The sequence below is a fragment of the Fukomys damarensis genome, unplaced genomic scaffold, assembly GCF_012274545.1.
Source record: "Fukomys damarensis isolate Sample0158 unplaced genomic scaffold, DMR_v1.0_HiC HiC_scaffold_2, whole genome shotgun sequence".
In the NCBI taxonomy this organism is placed as follows: domain Eukaryota; kingdom Metazoa; phylum Chordata; class Mammalia; order Rodentia; family Bathyergidae; genus Fukomys; species Fukomys damarensis.
Window position 1 is genome coordinate 16,714,227 of NW_022900914.1, and position 16,534 is coordinate 16,730,760.

A 16,534-nucleotide genomic window follows, 5' to 3' on the forward strand; every position below is an offset into this window, starting at 1 on the left:
ATCTACAGTGGGTATGAAAATATATCAAAAAAAGAGAAAAGAATTCGAGTTGGGAAACAATGAGCAACGGTTCAACACTGGGGCTCTGAGAACAGAAGATGTGACCTAATAACGAGATAGAGCAGAATTAGAAGAAATAGAGGAGTTAAACCTGAAGAACCACGGTAGGTGGAAGAGAAGCTACCTAAGGATACCGGAAAGGAAGGGCCAGAGAAGGAGAAGAAAGCAAGAAAGATGTGGTCAACTGCAAACTATAGAAAGAAAGTTCTTGCAGGTTTCCCTGCAAAGTAGCTATGGGTCAGCCGTCAGTGGCCTGTGAGTCTCAGTTCCACCACATATGGTAATTACGTGAAGACGTTCTTTCTTTTCTCTTTTGCTACTTGAGAAAAGGTTTCACTGTGTAGTTCAGGCTGGCCTTGAACTCACTAAGTATGCCAGGCTGGCCTCGAACTTGTGGGGATCCTCCTGTCTCTCCCTCTCCGAATAGCTGGGGTTACTGCGTGCGCTACCACACCCGGCCCACACCCTGCCTCATTCCTGCATGCGTTAGAGTCTCCTTCGACCTGGCTACAGCAGGTGTGGTCTGAGTCCAGCAGCATCGGGGTCACCTAGAAATTTGTTCCAAATTCAGTCTTTGGTCCCCTTGAGAAGAACTACCTAGAGTGACCCCTTTATTAGTGGAAGTTGCACGAGCAACTCTGATAGGTGTGTGACTCTGACGTGTGTCCAGGGTTAAGATGTACCAGACAACATAAAGCATGAATCATGTTGAAGAAAACCAAAGAAATTAAGCAAACTGGTAGATTGCTTCCCCTTGACACTGTCTCTCACCTTTTCTTCTGTGTCCTCCAACCTGTTTCCTGAGACCACATGAAGTTTCTCACGCTGAACATTTCACAACCCAGTTCTACCTTTCAGTGTTGCTGCCATCTTCAGACCAGCATAGTTTAATCTCAATGTGGGAAAGCCACCCGGTCTTAGACGTCATTTGCCCTGAGCTGCAGCCACTGTCATTAAAATATCCTAGGCAAAGGGAATCAAAGATGATCTCCATGTCAGCCATCAGGGCGCTGAGCAAAGGGAACTAAGTAAATAAGAGAAATACCTAACTTTCTTCCACAAAGCCTGGCTAAGAAATAAATGTGTCATTCCTGAGCACAGTTGAGGATATAAAAAAATGAGAAGAAAAAAAAACTGTCCAAGAGAATCCCAGGTATCCTTAGTTGCCACAAAAGCCATATACTGTGTGCTATTTTACACTTAAATGAATGAAAGAAAATCTTCAGCCCATACTCTTGACACCTTGCCCCCAAATAAAAGCTATTTAAAATGCATATTGAACTAATTTGCTGGGAACTGGAAGGAAAGCTCAAGTGCTTCTCCAACTTTAGTGTGTGCAGGGATCAGTCCGGGGCCCTTATTGAAATGCAGGTCTGATTCTGTAGATTGGAGTGGAGCCTGACTGTCCGCAGTCTAGTGGAGTAGGTGTTGGTGGGTGGCCGTCCCTAAAGAACATCACTGCCACCTGCTGGCAACACTTCGCACCGCACGGCCAGACCTAGAAAAAAATGGCTTGGTCGGCTGGGGAGCAACCACTCACCTAAGAAGGTAAACAGCAGTTCTGCTCTTTTCTGCACCATTCCAGACTCTAGTGGCATCTTTGAACTCCAATTCTTGGTTTTATCTGCTTCTACCAATCGTCATCTCAAGGATTATGCTTGGTCATAGACAGTTTTGGAGGCAGCGAGAAAAGCCAGCTGCCAGGAAGAGACGGTAGGCACTGAATGTCCAGTCCGGGAGGACGATATGAAAAGATTTGAGATCCACTAAAGAGCTAAGGCCAAACGGATACAGCGGCACACACCTGTGTCCCTCCCAGCTGCTGTGAAGACGAGCAAGAGCATCACAAGTTCCAGGCCAGCCTGGGCAACTTAGTGTGGCCGTGTCTGGAAATAAAAAATAAAAATGGCTGGGGTATAAATTAGGGCATCGGTAGATGAACAGACCCTGAACCTTGCTACCTCTTTCTCGCTTTCTTCTCACTGGACTCTCAGAGGCTGGTGGAGGAACAAGAGGCCGCTCGGGGGGATGCTAAGGGAGATAACTAGAGTCCGTCTTTTCTCCACTCCCAGACTGCAAAGTTGACTTGTCGTTTTTAATTGATGGGAGCTCCAGCATCGGCAAGCGCCGGTTCCGAATCCAGAAGCAGTTCCTGGCTGATGTTGCACAGGCCCTGGACATCGGCCCCTCCGGTCCTCTGATGGGCGTTGTTCAGTACGGGTGAGTGCGGCTCATGTTCTGAATTTAGGAATGGAGTGATGATGTTTGCTTAATGTTAAGCCACGTATAATACCAGCTCCGATCTGATCTGTGTAACGTAAAGGGAAAAAAACTTGGAGCAGTCTGTATGCCAGTTAAGAAATGTGAGCCTTTCTTAAGGGATAGTTTAATAAGTAAATGGCATTTTCAGTATGGCTGAGAAGTCGTTATCTGTTCAGAATTAGGAGAGCTGAGTGCAGGGCTTCACTCAGCCACTTCCTGTGTGGCCTTGGACGAGGCCTTCGTCTCTCTGATCACCAGTTCCCTCCCTCGTCTGTAGCTGCAGCCAGCTAGGTCCCCTTTCACCCCTCACTCTTAGGACGTGTGCTTGTCGTGATCCACCCACTTAAAGGTAAGAGGCCAGAGAGCCCAGTGCGGTAGGATTGGATTCCCTTTCTCTCTGCATTACCTCGGGCCTCTTCCCTGCTGCCAGAGAAGCTCCCGAGGAAACGGAGAAGAATGAGGGTGAGAACAGATGGCCCCGCCAGTCAGCCGGCCACTGCAGTGCTGGTCTCTGTTCCGCTTTATTTATTATTTTACTTCCGGTAGAAAGTAAAGAGTCCTCTTCCCATTCCAAAGCCAACCTTCCTTTTTTTCTTGTTTGGGATAATAAATCAATCTCATCTCAGATGTGAATCGATTTCTCCCTCAGACAGATATGGTCACAATAAACGATCAAAAGTGAGAACGGGCACAGAGCTCAGATGTACATCTCAAATAAGCGTCTTGGGGGCCAACGACTGTTGAGGGTCCTTCACCAAGGACCACTGAGCTCCCTCCCGCCCTCCCTGCACACCTGCAGTTCAGGCCTCAGAACTGGCCTCCTTTGTACCACCGCTCAGGTTTCCCGAAGATTTTCTGAAGCAGCATTTTAACTGAAGCAGTTCCATGGAAGACGTTAGAATACTTATTTTTAAGTTACCAAGAGAAACAAACGAAGGGGCTTCGTTTTCGAGAGAACTGTAACATTCTCATTTTGAGAATTAAATTCCAATAATACATTTAGTTTTTCTTGTGAGGAAAAACAAGGAGATTAGTTAATTGGCACTTACAGATAGACAGAGTCAATTATATAAAAATAGCTGATTGCTGCAAATGCCGTATCTCAATGTCAAATAATCCATTTTAAGGCTTTTGGTGTGAAGTAAGGTTTTTCTTAAAATCATTGTGTGTGTGTTGTTTTTAAGTGTTAACCCATTCCTGTGTGAGTTTTTAAGGCAGCAAACACGTATCAGGCTTTTCTATAGGGAGGAAATGCAAGTATTTTAGTAACATGTCCCTAGTGCATTTTATTAGGGGGTTCAAAGCTTGGTGTGCATTAAAAATAGCTGCTCTAAAAACTGTGGATGCCTAGGTTGATAGCAAGATATAAAACTAAGGCGATGAGCATGTCAAGGAAAAGAAAAATGGCCCTAGGATACTGACATGTGCCAATGAGAACATAGATTAAAGAACAAAGGTAGCAGGGAAGAAAAGCCATAAAGATTCCTTTTTCCTGCCATGGCTGGAATGTGTCCCTCAGTGTTTGTGTGTTGGGAATTTATTCCCCAGTTCAGCAGTGTTGAGAGTCCGGACCTTTGAGAGGTGATTAGGAATTGGCTAATGTTATTATCAAGGGCTGGGGGTAGTTATCAAGAGGGTGAGTTTGCTGTGGAAGAGAGTTCGGCCTTGTGTTACTTTAGCTCTCTCAAGTACTCTTTCTTCTGCCTCCTGCCATGGGATCCCTGCATGAAGGCCTTTGACAGGTGTAGGCTTCTCAGTTGAGATCTTTCCAGCCTCCAGAACTATAGTAAGAAATGTAAGAAACATGGCCAGGCATGGTGGCACATGCTGGTAGCCCCAGCACTCAGGAGGGTGAGGCAGGAGGATCTCCATGAGTTTGAGGCCAGCTGGGCTACACAGTGACTTCAAAGCCAGCCTGAACTACACAGTGAGACCCTGTCTCAAAAATAAATAAATAGGGCCAGGGATTTAGCTCAGTGGTTCTGCCACCTGCCTCACAAGTATGAGGACCCGAGTTCAATCCCCGGTACCAAAAAAATAAATAAATAAGTAAATAATAAAAATAAATGTTTTTTTCTCAATAAATTGTGCAGTCTGTACCTTATTCTGTTATGCAGCACAAAACAGACACACACACACACACACACACACACACACACACACACACTCCAAAACATGTTCTCCTACACTTTCTTAATGTGATTATCATTTGCAAGAAAAATACCTTCATTGCTTTCCGATTTCACCTTCTTCAGTGTCTGCCCTTTTTCTCTCCAGCTCCCTATGAGTGTAAAGCGCTAAAGGAAATGTGTGTTCTCTCGTCCCCTTTATAATCACATCAACCGATCCCTCATCTTCGCCTTGCTCTGGCAGCTGGATGGAGAGGAAACACAGTGAAAGGCTGGCGGGTACTCTAGATTCTGACCTGGGCCCTGCGGTTTGACCTTCAGCAAGTCATGTGACCTCTCTGTGTGCGTGGGGCCCCTGTAAAGCACAGCCGTCAGCCGAGGATTTATCAGGGCTCTGTCAGCCTGGCGATCTGCAATTCGGTGATTGGCTCTGTATCCAGACAACACCCAGTACGTGAGTGTTGGACCGACAGACGACTGAGTGGCTTCCCTCTCTAAGATGATCTAAGATGAAAGGATGAGTTGCGTCAAAGCTGGGTATCCATCCTGGGAAGAGAGAAACAAAACAAACCGGAGAGTGGTCTGATGGTACTGAGGGGTGACACATTCCTGCGGCTGAAGTTGCTCTGGGGCTCAGGGGCCGAGGAAGGGGGTCCAGCAGCAAAGGGACGACATAGACGCAGGATCTGTGTTTCTGGAAAAGGACAAGTATGTTGGGAATCTGGGAATCTGATTCTTCTCGAGGTGTTTTGCAGATTTTAAGCTCCTGTAATAGGGTTCTCCAGAGAAACACAACCAGTCCAGCATATGTCACCGTAAGAGAGGGTTGTTTATTAAGTTGGCTTCAATGACCAGAGGCTGAATATTCCCACAATGGCGACCTGCAAGCTGGAGAGCTGGGGAAACCTGTAGATGCTCAATCGAAGAAGATACAAGCTCCGAACAAGAGAAGGAGGCTAATCATGCAGCCCCGGCCCAAGGAGGAAGGCCTGGAAGTCCCTGGAGAGCTGCTGGTACACGTTCATGTTCAAAGGCTGAGGAAGCTGGAGCCAATGTCCATGAGGGATGGAGGCAGTGGAAAAACGCACCCGCTCGTGCGCGCGGGCCACCTTCCCCGTCCGCTGGTTTGCTCCTTCTGGTCCCCCAGCCTATGGGCTGGTGCAGCTCGTGCTCAGGGCAGGTCTTCCCCACGCAGTTTGCTGAGCCACGTGCCAGTCTTCTGTGGAAACACACTCAGAAGGGTGCTTTACCAATTCTCTAGGGTTCTCCTCATCCGGGAAAGCTGACAACCAAGATGAACCGTCGCGTTCTCGCTACTCCCGCTTGGAATCAACCCGGTGTCTTGGAACTGCAGGACCTTGAGGTCTCAGCGAATAAACAAGTGGTTCTGCCTCTTTGCGGTACAGTGAGGACGTGAGGCCTAGAGAGAAACGACTTGCCCTCAGGAAGGCGCACCTGAGGGAGAGGCTGAGGGTGAAAGGGCCCCGTGGAGAGCCCCATAACCCTGAACTCGTGCTCCCCTCAGGCTCCCCATTCCATCACAGGGCCACTGTGCCACACAGCTCAGGCCACAGAAGAAGCCCTTCCTTGCTCCTCCGTGGGAGAGCTGAGTCTGAATTCAAATCTTTAAATTTATAATTTTAAAAAAGGTGTAAAACTTAGAAGACTCGTACTAAATATCAATGGAAAACAAGAAATACAAATTCCAGACGAATAAGTGCAACAGACTGATTTACAAAGTGCCTGTTCCTCAGATATCTTACTCAGAGACCCTCCGGGTGTGAGAAACAGAAAACCACTCCGGCGGTGCGGACAAAGGGAGATCTATGGTGAGGGCCGCGCCTTGCCGCTGTACCCCGTCTCCAAGAACCTCTGGCTCTGTCCACATCGTTCGGCCCTCAGCAGAGCAGCATCTTCTGCCTGGCTCTTGGTTCCTGCCCCTGCAGTCCTTCACCTGGTCTGACAGAGCTTCTACCTCTGCTCCGGGCCCAGGAGAGTCTCCACCCCTGCAACACCAGCACCCTCACTCTCCAGCATCTCGGCCTGCAGTGGCTAAAAATCCATGTCCACGTCGACCTGTGAGCAGCCACAGCAGGCCTGTCATGACTGTCACCTCCAGGAAGAGAGGTGGCATTCCCTACAGGCTCAGAGAGGAGCAGCAGACTGCCCCAAGAGTACCTGCTAACCTTCTGACTACAGGACCAGGGCAAACAGCAATCCTGAGTCAATCCCCATGGTGTCAAACAAAACTGACTTCAAGGAGGAAATGTCCCTCGTCTGCCAGGAAAGCTGATGATTGACATTTTGCCCCAGGTTGAGGAATGGGACCCTGAGCTTGAGCCAAAGGCCAAGGCTCAAGCCCCCACCCAGGACATGTATTCCGTGTTAAAACCGCACACCCAAGGGCTTGTGACTTCAATTCCTACCAACAGAAACACTAAGGCTAAGGGAAAGAACAGCGGCAGGTTGTTGTTCGGTGAATTCTAGCAGACAGCAGATGCAGCCAAAAGGCTTGTGGTTGAGCTCAGCTGCATCTAGGCTCCTAGCGTCCTCCAGATCTTCAGGATTGCTTTCACTGGAGGCCCAAGTTCAATATAACAGGACTCCAGATGTCCCTCTGATACCAACCATAGGACCAACCATCAAAATGTTTAGATAACAGTGCTTAAATAAAGGGAGGTGTTGGGTTTTCTTCATTTAAAAATGAAACTGACTTTCCTTTGCTCACAGGTCTATGACAGTTGTCCTCTATTTCAGGGTGCACCTCCTCCATCTCCTTCCTTCTCAGCCCTGGACTAAAAATTTGCAGTTAGGAACTCATAGCACCCTTTCCCACCCCCGAAAAGCAGGGAGGTTGCCCAAGGCCTCCTGTAGACGAGCTGACCACCCAGGACTGGACAGCAAGAGCGGAGGGGGAAAAGCAAAGGGTCCGGGCTATGTGTCTGGAAGAATAATGATCCCCAAAACTGTCCACAGCCAAATCCCTGCAGCCTGTGATGGGATCAAAAGTAAATATTACAAGATGGAGAGATTGTCTTCAGGCTATGCCAATATAATCAGGAGTCCTTCAAAAAGGAGAACCTGGGCCAGGGATGTAGCTCAGTGGTGCCACACCTGCCTGGAGAGCACAAGGTCCTGAGTTCCATCTACAGTACTGCAAAAAAAAAGTGGAGAGCCTTCACACTGTTGGCAACCCGAGGGAGATGTGACTGGAATAGTCACAGGGGTAACTGCTGACTTTGAAGATGGAAGAGGGGGCAGCTGGCAAGGACACAGTGTCATGAGAAGCTTGCAGAAGGAAACACGTTCTCCCTGGAGCCCTCACCGCCCTGCCAACACCTTGGGTTAAGCCCATAGAGACCTGAGTTGGATTTCAGAGCTCCAGAAACTAATGTGTTGTTTAAGCCGTGAAGGTTATGGTCATTTGTTACAGCAGAAATCGCAAACCAATACAGCTGGCAACGAGGGCCACCCTCTCACATTCTTTGAGTCTGCAGCAAGGGAGAGAGGCTAGGCCCAAAAGACAGCTGGAACGGGCCGGGTAACTGTGAACTGCAGTGCCCTGAGAGGCTTCAGAGTAGGCAGAGACTACCTGGGCCCTGATTTCACACCAGCATGGCTTGGGGGAAATGTAAAAATTCTGATACCTGGGCCTCTCCCCAGACCTACGAAACCAGGATCAGGCAAAGGGGTGAGACCCAAAAGGCAGAACTTTAATCTCTTACTCCAGTTTGTGGCCAAGGTTGACAATGGCCAGCTCCCCACAGAGGGAAGACAGCCCAGCTTCCTGGGTACACAGCGGCAGCACCTGTCAAACTTGGGTCTCTTAACTCAACCCTGCTGCTCTCTGGGACCCTCATCCAACACCGCCTTCCCAGAAATTAACAGGATCCCATCTCCCTGCCTGCCATCTCCCTGGCCAGGGTATCCAGGGACTTTTGAATATTGCAAAGGCCCTGCCCCACCCCCATCCCCAGCCACGTACATCTCTCTGAGAGTCAGCAGGCCAGCTGATCAAGCTATGGTCCTCAGGAAGACAGACACAGAATCGTGGCCTTTTTCTTTCCCCTTCATGCTGTTCTCTGGCGGTACAACAGCACTTGACCCCCACCCACAATTCCCTGTGAATGCCCACCACACATTCGCTGGCCTTATCCAGGGTTCCCTGAGATCAACATCCCTCCTGAGAAGCAGATGACCATCCCCAGACATGTAAGAACTACCTGGGCAGCTCTTGACAATCCCAGTGCCCATACCAACCTCAGATCCATGACATCAGAATTCCTGCCTGCATGTGGAGCCTGGGATCATTATCCTGAGAGCTCCCTGGGTGATTCTTTTGTGCAACCAGAGAAGGCATGCGCAGGCCCATGAGCCTGCAGAGTCCTTGGCCCCCGGGCCCTGTCACCTCCCGCCAGGGAATCGGTCAGAGGTCTGCAGGAGCTGCATTCTTCTTCTCTCCTGCTTTGTCTCCCCTTCCCTAGACTTTATTATCCCCTCCCTCTTATCCCTCACAGCCCCGTTGATTTTCTTGACTGTTCAAGCATGCGCTAAGACATTGCTTACTCAAAGTGTGACTCACAGTTACCATCTGGGAGGCCCTTGAAATACAGAATCTCAGGCCTCAGTCTGTTCCTACAGGCAGCAGAATCTGCATTTTAAAAGGATCGGCAGATGACCTGATGCACATCTGAGCTTGGGAAGCTCTGTTGCTGAGGATCCCTGAACCCACTGGATGAGGCCCTGGATGGGCTTAGTTGACTGGCTGCAGAGCTGATGGGTTCAGGAGAGACTCTGATCAGTGGTTCGCACGTCCGCGTTTCCTCCAGCAGGAAGAGAATCGTGCAGGTTTTCTACTCTTTTTATAGATGAATGGAAATATTGCTACTAATTACCAAAAACAAAATATCTAAAGACGGAGACCCTGCTCCCCCTTCTCTGATGGTAAGAAAGGTCTGAAAAGTCAGTGTCTATTCACAAGGGCTGATTGTACAGAGTCCCCCCAGAGGGCTGTACAGCGTGCCCTGCTGCACCTGGGCTACCAGCACTGCTCTGGCAGAGCTCATCCCTGTTTAATGGAGGCAGATGGACCATTTTTCATCTGAGCCAACTAGAACCCTGGAGGGACAAGTCTGCCCACACCCTGCAGCCACTGGAACATGTTCCTGTTGGCACAGATACACCTCATCTCACTGACTCAGTCCACAAAACATCACATTTTAACCACTCATAGAAATTAAATGGCTAAAGATAGATTATTTGATTGTAACATTAAGGTCATGACTTACTGAAGAACATGGTTTCAAGGGTTCTTGCTAGAGGGAATGTGGTTCATTAACATGGCTCTTAGGGCATAGAAGTTCCCTGGAGAGGCTCCATGTGACTGAAAGCATTAAAATCAGTAGACCCTGAGACTAGCAGATTGGCAGTGTGAAGACTGGCAGACTCAGAAGGCCTCTAGAAGCCAGGGTATTCCAGACTTGCCTAAAATCACAATCACCTGGATTCCTTGTTTTAAAAACTCCCAGACCCCACTGAGTTTCTTCAGTGGGGGGGCATCATCTATGTGGTTTATTAAGTGTCTCTGTGTCATTCATCATCAGGGAGGTGCTAAATGCTGATGACCCCCACCACTTTTCTGCTCCCTCTCCAAGCTTTCCTAGCAATTGCCCTCTCTGACCTTCTGCAGCCCTCCAGGTGCCCATTTCCTACCACACCAACCACCCTTCTCTGTACACAGCCAGCATCCGGATCTCTGTACCTTCTCTTTGTTAGTCCCAGCTCTTTTCCAAACATAGACCAATTTTATATTTTTTCCTTCAGCTATAAACCTTTTTGTTTATTTGCTTCTCTGCTTTTTAAAGGACACCTTTGATACTGTTGAGGGAAAAACTGTGTTTTCCTTTCATAAGAACTTGCAAGGAAATTACAAACTCAAAGACTGCTTACATTAGAAAAACAGTGGTATACCTCCTTGAACTTTTAAAACAGTTTCTGTCTTATTCCAGTCTCAGTTGCTAGAGGAAAATACCTGAGGCTGGGTACTTTGCGAAGAAAAGAGTTTTACGTAGCTGACAGTGGGAGCTGAAGGGCATGGCACCACTCTGCTCAGCTCTGCAGCCATGTGAGAGGAGCAAAAGTGCATGTGAGGTGCGTGCAGAAGGTTGCAAAGGAGGTGCCAGGCATCCTCAAAACAAGCCACAAAAAGCCATTTTTAAGAGCCAGTCCAGGCCCACAAGACCTGCATTAAAGCTTTTGGAGGACAGTGACCACAAGACCAAATACCCTTCCACGAGATTTCACCTCTAAAAGTTTCCACCACGTCAAGGCTGGCACACCAGAGACCGAGCTTCGAGCACATGAACTGCCAGAGGCTGAACCATTCCCGAACCACAACATGTCTAAAAAGTAATGAGGCTAGCGTGGCAGGCTGCCGCGTACACACCCTGGAAAGGGGCAAACGTCCCTATGTGCTGTGGTCCCGAGAGCTGCCATGATCTATAGATTAACAATCTAGCATTCACTCTCATGATATACAGCCAGTGTCACAAGGATGGATTAACGTTGGCCATGAACTGAGCACAATGCCATTTGCAGGGGACACTGGTGTGAAATTCTTCTAAGTGATTTGGCTGCATTTGCCCATTAGACCCTTGGTGGATGAGTTCCGTGCCTTTTCCTCTAATCATAGTCACCATCAATTTAACAACTGGAAAGCATTTCAGAGGTCCCTGGATCCAAGTTTTCAATCTATTAAAAATACATAGATGATAGATAGATAGACAGACAGACAGACAGATAGGGGTTCTTCTGTTCTTTACACCTCACAATCTAGTAAGGGAGGGAATGTTTAAAGAAGGAATGACATCAAGTAAAATTAAAAGCACCTATTCGATAGGTATATGAATAGCCCAGCTGTATGCTGCTGAGGAGGGATTTGTCTCCATCTGTGATGTACCAGGGACAAGGTGAGCGGGTGAGGCTGCAGGTACGGTGGCAGCTTCGCTGGGGCTGAGCTGAGAGAGGAGGGACGTCTGAGATGCCTTCCTTTCGTGAACTGAGTATTCCCCACTCTCCGGTTACCGCCGGACAGCTAGGCACTAAGGGTTAGAAGCCAAGAGGAGCACCCTCTCTGGACTAGGGTGCAGTGGATCCTCAGGCTTTGTGCATTCAATTATTCGCCAGTGGCCTACTCACTAAAATTCAAGTTTATTTGTAACCCACAACTTGCCACTTGACGCACGCGCAAATCCACGGTGGGGAAAACACTTGTGCCCCGCCGCAGCTGCGCTCATTCTGCCTGGCTCTCCCCGCGCTTTCTCTCCAAGGGTCCGTTCCACGGCGCACAGTGTTACAGTTGTTGCATTTGGGGCCTTTGCTTGGGTGGTTGCACTGTTTTAAGTGGCCCCCAAGTCAGGGCGGAACTTCTGTCTCGGGTTCTGCCTGAGAGAAGGCCCTGCCGTAGCTCTGTGTCAGATGAGCTGCTTTTCGGCCGAGTTTCAGCGCCTTCGCTTGTGAATTCAATGTTAATGAATCGATAATCTGTTCATTTGGAAGAAGGAGAACAAGTTTAAACTTGATCCGTAAAGCGCTAACGTAGCACCTAGCACGTGTGATAAAGCTCTGGGAAAAAAGTAGAAAAGAGGCTAAACGTATGCATTCATGAGATGACCACTGATTAATAAAACAAACAAAAAAACCGCATGGTTGGGATATTTGTGAGTCTAAAACCCACAACATCACCAAAGTGAAGAAAGCTGTTAAAAACTTATCAGCTAATATTTTACTATAAGGGAATACTTCATATAATTAATGCTTAAAGTCATATACAAGAGTTGATCAAGGGCCGGGGATTTAGTTCAGTGGTTCCAATGCCTGCCTCACAAGCACAAGGACCCAGATTCGATCCCCGGTACCAAAGAAAAGAAAGAAAGAAAGAAAAAAAAAATATATATATATATATGGTGACTACATTTTTTAAAATTTATTACATTGCCACTAATCCTCTTCACAGTACTTTCCCTTGTAGTAGGGAATGATGGTGCACACCTGTGATTCCAGCACCCAGGAGGCTGATGCAGGAGAACTACTGCAGGTTGGAGGCCAACCGGAACTACATAGGGAGGCCCTGTCTCAAAAAGAAGAAAAGAAAAAAAAAATGAAAACTTCGCCCTTGCTTTGAGCGCACTTACCCAATCATCCTCGCCACCTTCCGAAGTGCTGTCGGAAGTCCTCCTGTGTGTCTTTACAAGGTGTGATAAAAAGTACGGTGACTGGTTCTGCTAAGTGCCATCCAACAGGAAGACAGGCTTGTAAAACAATACTGGTGTCCTCATCCACCCTATTCACCAGACCAGACGCCATGAGGCTTCCGGCTCTTCCCCAAAGTCACGGTGACTGCGAAAAGTAAGTGTCTTAAGTGGATTCGGGACATCGAGGCAGCCACAGCACTGCAACTAAAGACGCTCAAGAAAGACTTTCAGAACTGCCTCGGACGGTGTCGAGAACAACGGGATAAGTGTGTTCAAAGAGAGGGGAAACATTTTGAGAGGAATTAGTGGCAACGGGTCTTTAGCTGTGATAAATTTTTAAAGAACTGAAACATCCGCTGTATTTTTGAATCACACCTAGAATTAAATTTGGTGTCTTCAAAGAGAACTACTCGTAAAACAAGTTCACGCTTTGATCTCTGATGACATGGAGACTACAGTCCCAGAGCAGCCCTGCCCTGTGGTTTCACTGGGGAATGGTTCGCTGTTCCCTGGCTTGGTTCTGTGGTAACTTTGTAGTGCATAATTATCAATAATGAGACTCGTCTGTATATAGAGTATGGGGCGGAGTGAGAATGTGACTAAAAATGTGGGATATTCGGGGTGGGGGAAGAAGGAGGGCAAAGGAGAGAGAACAAGGCAGAGGGCATGGCCTTACGGATACAACCAAAGCCAAAATAGAAAGTTAACAGTGGGAATGTATTAGTCTATTTGTTGTTACTATACTGAAATGCCTTTACAGGCTAACTTTATGAAGAAAAGAGGCTTATTGAGGTCACAGCTCTGGAGGTTTAAGGTCATGGTGCCAGCCTCAGTCCAGCTTCTGTGAGGACCACCTGACAGCAGGAGCACATGTGAGAGGAGCCACATTGCCAAACGGGAAGCCAGAAAGCAATTCAGGGATCCAGCCCACTCTTTCCAAGAGCTCAGGGCTCCCGCGAGAGCCACTTCATCATTGAGAGTTGCTCTGGCAGTGACCTGAAAACCTCAGCTAAGCCTCACCTCCTAAAGGTCCTGTGGCCTTTTGGTACCGTCACACGAGGGGCTCAGCCATGAACTCTTGGAGGACACACTGTACTGCAACCACAGCTGCTTCCGGTGGTTTTTGAGCAGGGGAATTTTATAGTCATGCCAGGAAAAACAGGGACAAGGATAAAAAAGATTGCACTTGTCATGAATTTCCCATCTTCCCCGAAGGTACCCGGCCCTCCCCGTTTTATTTTACGTGACATTTAGATAAGCTCTCCTTCTGCGCAAAACTCAGGTCATCTTGAAACAGGAAGACTAGAAAGTAAGGAAGGAGTAAGGCCGGGAGGGAGACAGAGTATGTCTCCTCTCTCTTAGATGCTGGTGACCATGCTGCCTGTCAGGGACCCAAGGACTCACTAAGGATCCACAAATACCATGGGGTTGCCACCTAAAAGAGTCCACATGGCTTCCCAGAGGATCTATCTCCAGTGTTTGTGGAAAAGCTGCTTTTACAAGTCCCCCTTCCCCACTCCTGAGGTCTCCAGAACCTGCAGCCTGGACTGGCTACATAATTTGCAGGTCCTCTTGCTCAGAAATCAGTACGAATTTCCAGATGGCATCAGCAGAGCATTGAGCCGAGCACGGGTAGCCCTGTCTGTGCGCAGGGTCCCCGTGTGACTGCACCGGGTGTGCCAGTAAACTCAGCTCTGCCTCTACCTGGTCACAAAAGGTGTCCCACGCCCTCTGCCCGGCAGCTCCCAAACCCGCTATGCAGCTCACCTATGGAGACTTCTCTCCAGAGAAGGGGTTCTCCTGCCTCTCCACGGGATCCACTCCCACTGCTCTCCAGTTCACCATGTCCAGCCTTCAGGAAAGTGGATGTGGACCTTCTGGCTGAGACTTCACCCATCTCGCCCAGTCCCAAGAGCCACAGGATGAGAACGGTAGAGTAGTCTTTCTGGCACCACTGTGCAGTGCCAGGGGTGACCCAGAAAGTGGTGAAAAGCTGCAATTTCCTCCCTGGAGAGGAGAGTGTGGAGCAACCTAGGGACAGTGGGTGCTCAGTCGGTGGGGTCCTTACCTTTGCAGAAAGGAACCCACTTGAAAACAGCCCTGTTCACTAGAATATGGACATCAGGGCAGTGTGTTTATCTCCATGAGGAAGCTGAACTCTGGAGAAGTTCAGTGACTCCTCCAGATCACACTGACAGGGGATGACACCATCAAAAGTAGAACACATGGCTTCCAAGTCCCACAGCATCCGGTCTTCTCTACTTGCAATGCGGAAGATCTCAGTCTTCCTGTTTTGCCATCACTGTCCATCCTGGGATATTTATGAACCACAGCTTAATGCTTTAAACAGCTTCTATTTGTGTCTTTTTTTAAACCACGATTTCTGCCTTCCTCCAAAGGTAATAACTTCTCAGCTAATTTTTATTTCTTGTTCTAACTCCTCAGAGACAATCCTGCTACCCAGTTTAACCTCAAAACTCACACGAATTCTCGAGATCTGAAGGCAGCCATAGAGAAAATTACCCTGAGAGGAGGACTTTCTAATGCAGGTACGTGTCCCAGATAATTCTACCTCGTTACCATGGTTCTCTTTCTACGTGGTTGTCTCCTAACATTCTATATACAAGGAGGCAAAAAGTACTCATCCATCAAGAAATGACTTACATAACACCTGCACCTTTTCCAACTTGTTATCATGGATTCGGGTGGCAGGAATCATTAACCATGTGTGCTATAGAGCTCAGTTCTGCTTGGTTCCCAGGGTGGCACCATTCTTCGGGACAAGCAGGACTGCTGCTGTGACTATTTCCCGGTTGGTCTGTGAGTCACCAACCATTTAATATTCATTTCTGTGACCCATCCATTCAGGAAGCTCCTCGGGGCCTCTTGGGAGTCTTTTTCCTATCAGCTACTGTTTGCAGTAATGACTGCAGAGAAAGGCATATGCTCTGTTTCAAGGAGAGTTTCCTGCGATGTCTGAGTCTTCTTCAATGTCCCTAGTAGTCCCAGGTCTGGTCCTCAGTGGGACATGTCCACTTTATCAATTCACCGAGAGGTGACAGGACATTAGGAAAATTTTACACTCACCATCTTCAAAGACTGCCAAAGAGCCTATGCTGATGTAGTAGCCTGGCTTTCAGGGCAGTGGTGGGGGTGGGGGGTGGCTGATGATCTGCTTCTCAGGCATCTGTTTCCACACCATCAGCATCCAGAGGAGTGGAGATAGGAGCCAGAGTTGCTTGGCATGGAGCACATGCAGGAACATGTCTTCGTGGGAGCATCCAAGGAGTTACAGCCAATCTGATTAATTAGTTCCATCCCACCTCCCTGAACATCTCGGCAGTGACCAAAACATTAGAGCCTGGTAAATACTCTGCTCAATAAACACTAGCCAGAATTCTGCTCTCTGTGCCCCCAGATCCATGTTGCCTTCATCACAAACATGACACAAATGATTTTTGCCTCCTTTTCTACTTAATGTTTACAGTAGCAAAATTCCAATGACGAAAGCCTTCAGGAGGCCCTCAGCTTCCCTCATCCAAGTGGCATATATTTTTCAGTGGATGGCATGTTCTAACTGTGCCACTGGATTGTTCAGGTTTGAGATCAGAAAATAGAATTTATTCCACTCTTTCAAGCACAGAGGCACTTACTTCAGGGTATTAAATATTTTGAGAATTATGGAAAGGGATGAAGAAGTAGACTATAGGTTGGGCTTTCAAAGATGACTTCTAAAGCCTTCTTACAGAAAAAGGCCTATATGAGAGTTTCTATTTACTCCAAGATCAGGAAAGTATTTTCTTTTTTTTTTTTTTTTTTTTTTTTTGGGTA

The 16,534-nt window shown here is 48.0% G+C and overlaps 1 protein-coding gene across 2 annotated transcripts in view; it reads left to right on the top strand.

Moving 5' to 3' along the window:
* Positions 1-16,534, top strand: part of Vit (vitrin) — a 110,901-nt gene that overhangs the window by 86,405 nt on the left and 7,962 nt on the right. For both annotated transcript variants that reach the window (XM_010611399.2, XM_033763519.1), the window contains 2 exons: positions 2,133-2,280; positions 15,149-15,252. In XM_010611399.2, the coding sequence (XP_010609701.1) occupies positions 2,133-2,280; positions 15,149-15,252 (252 nt within the window). The remainder of the gene's footprint in view (positions 1-2,132; positions 2,281-15,148; positions 15,253-16,534) is intronic.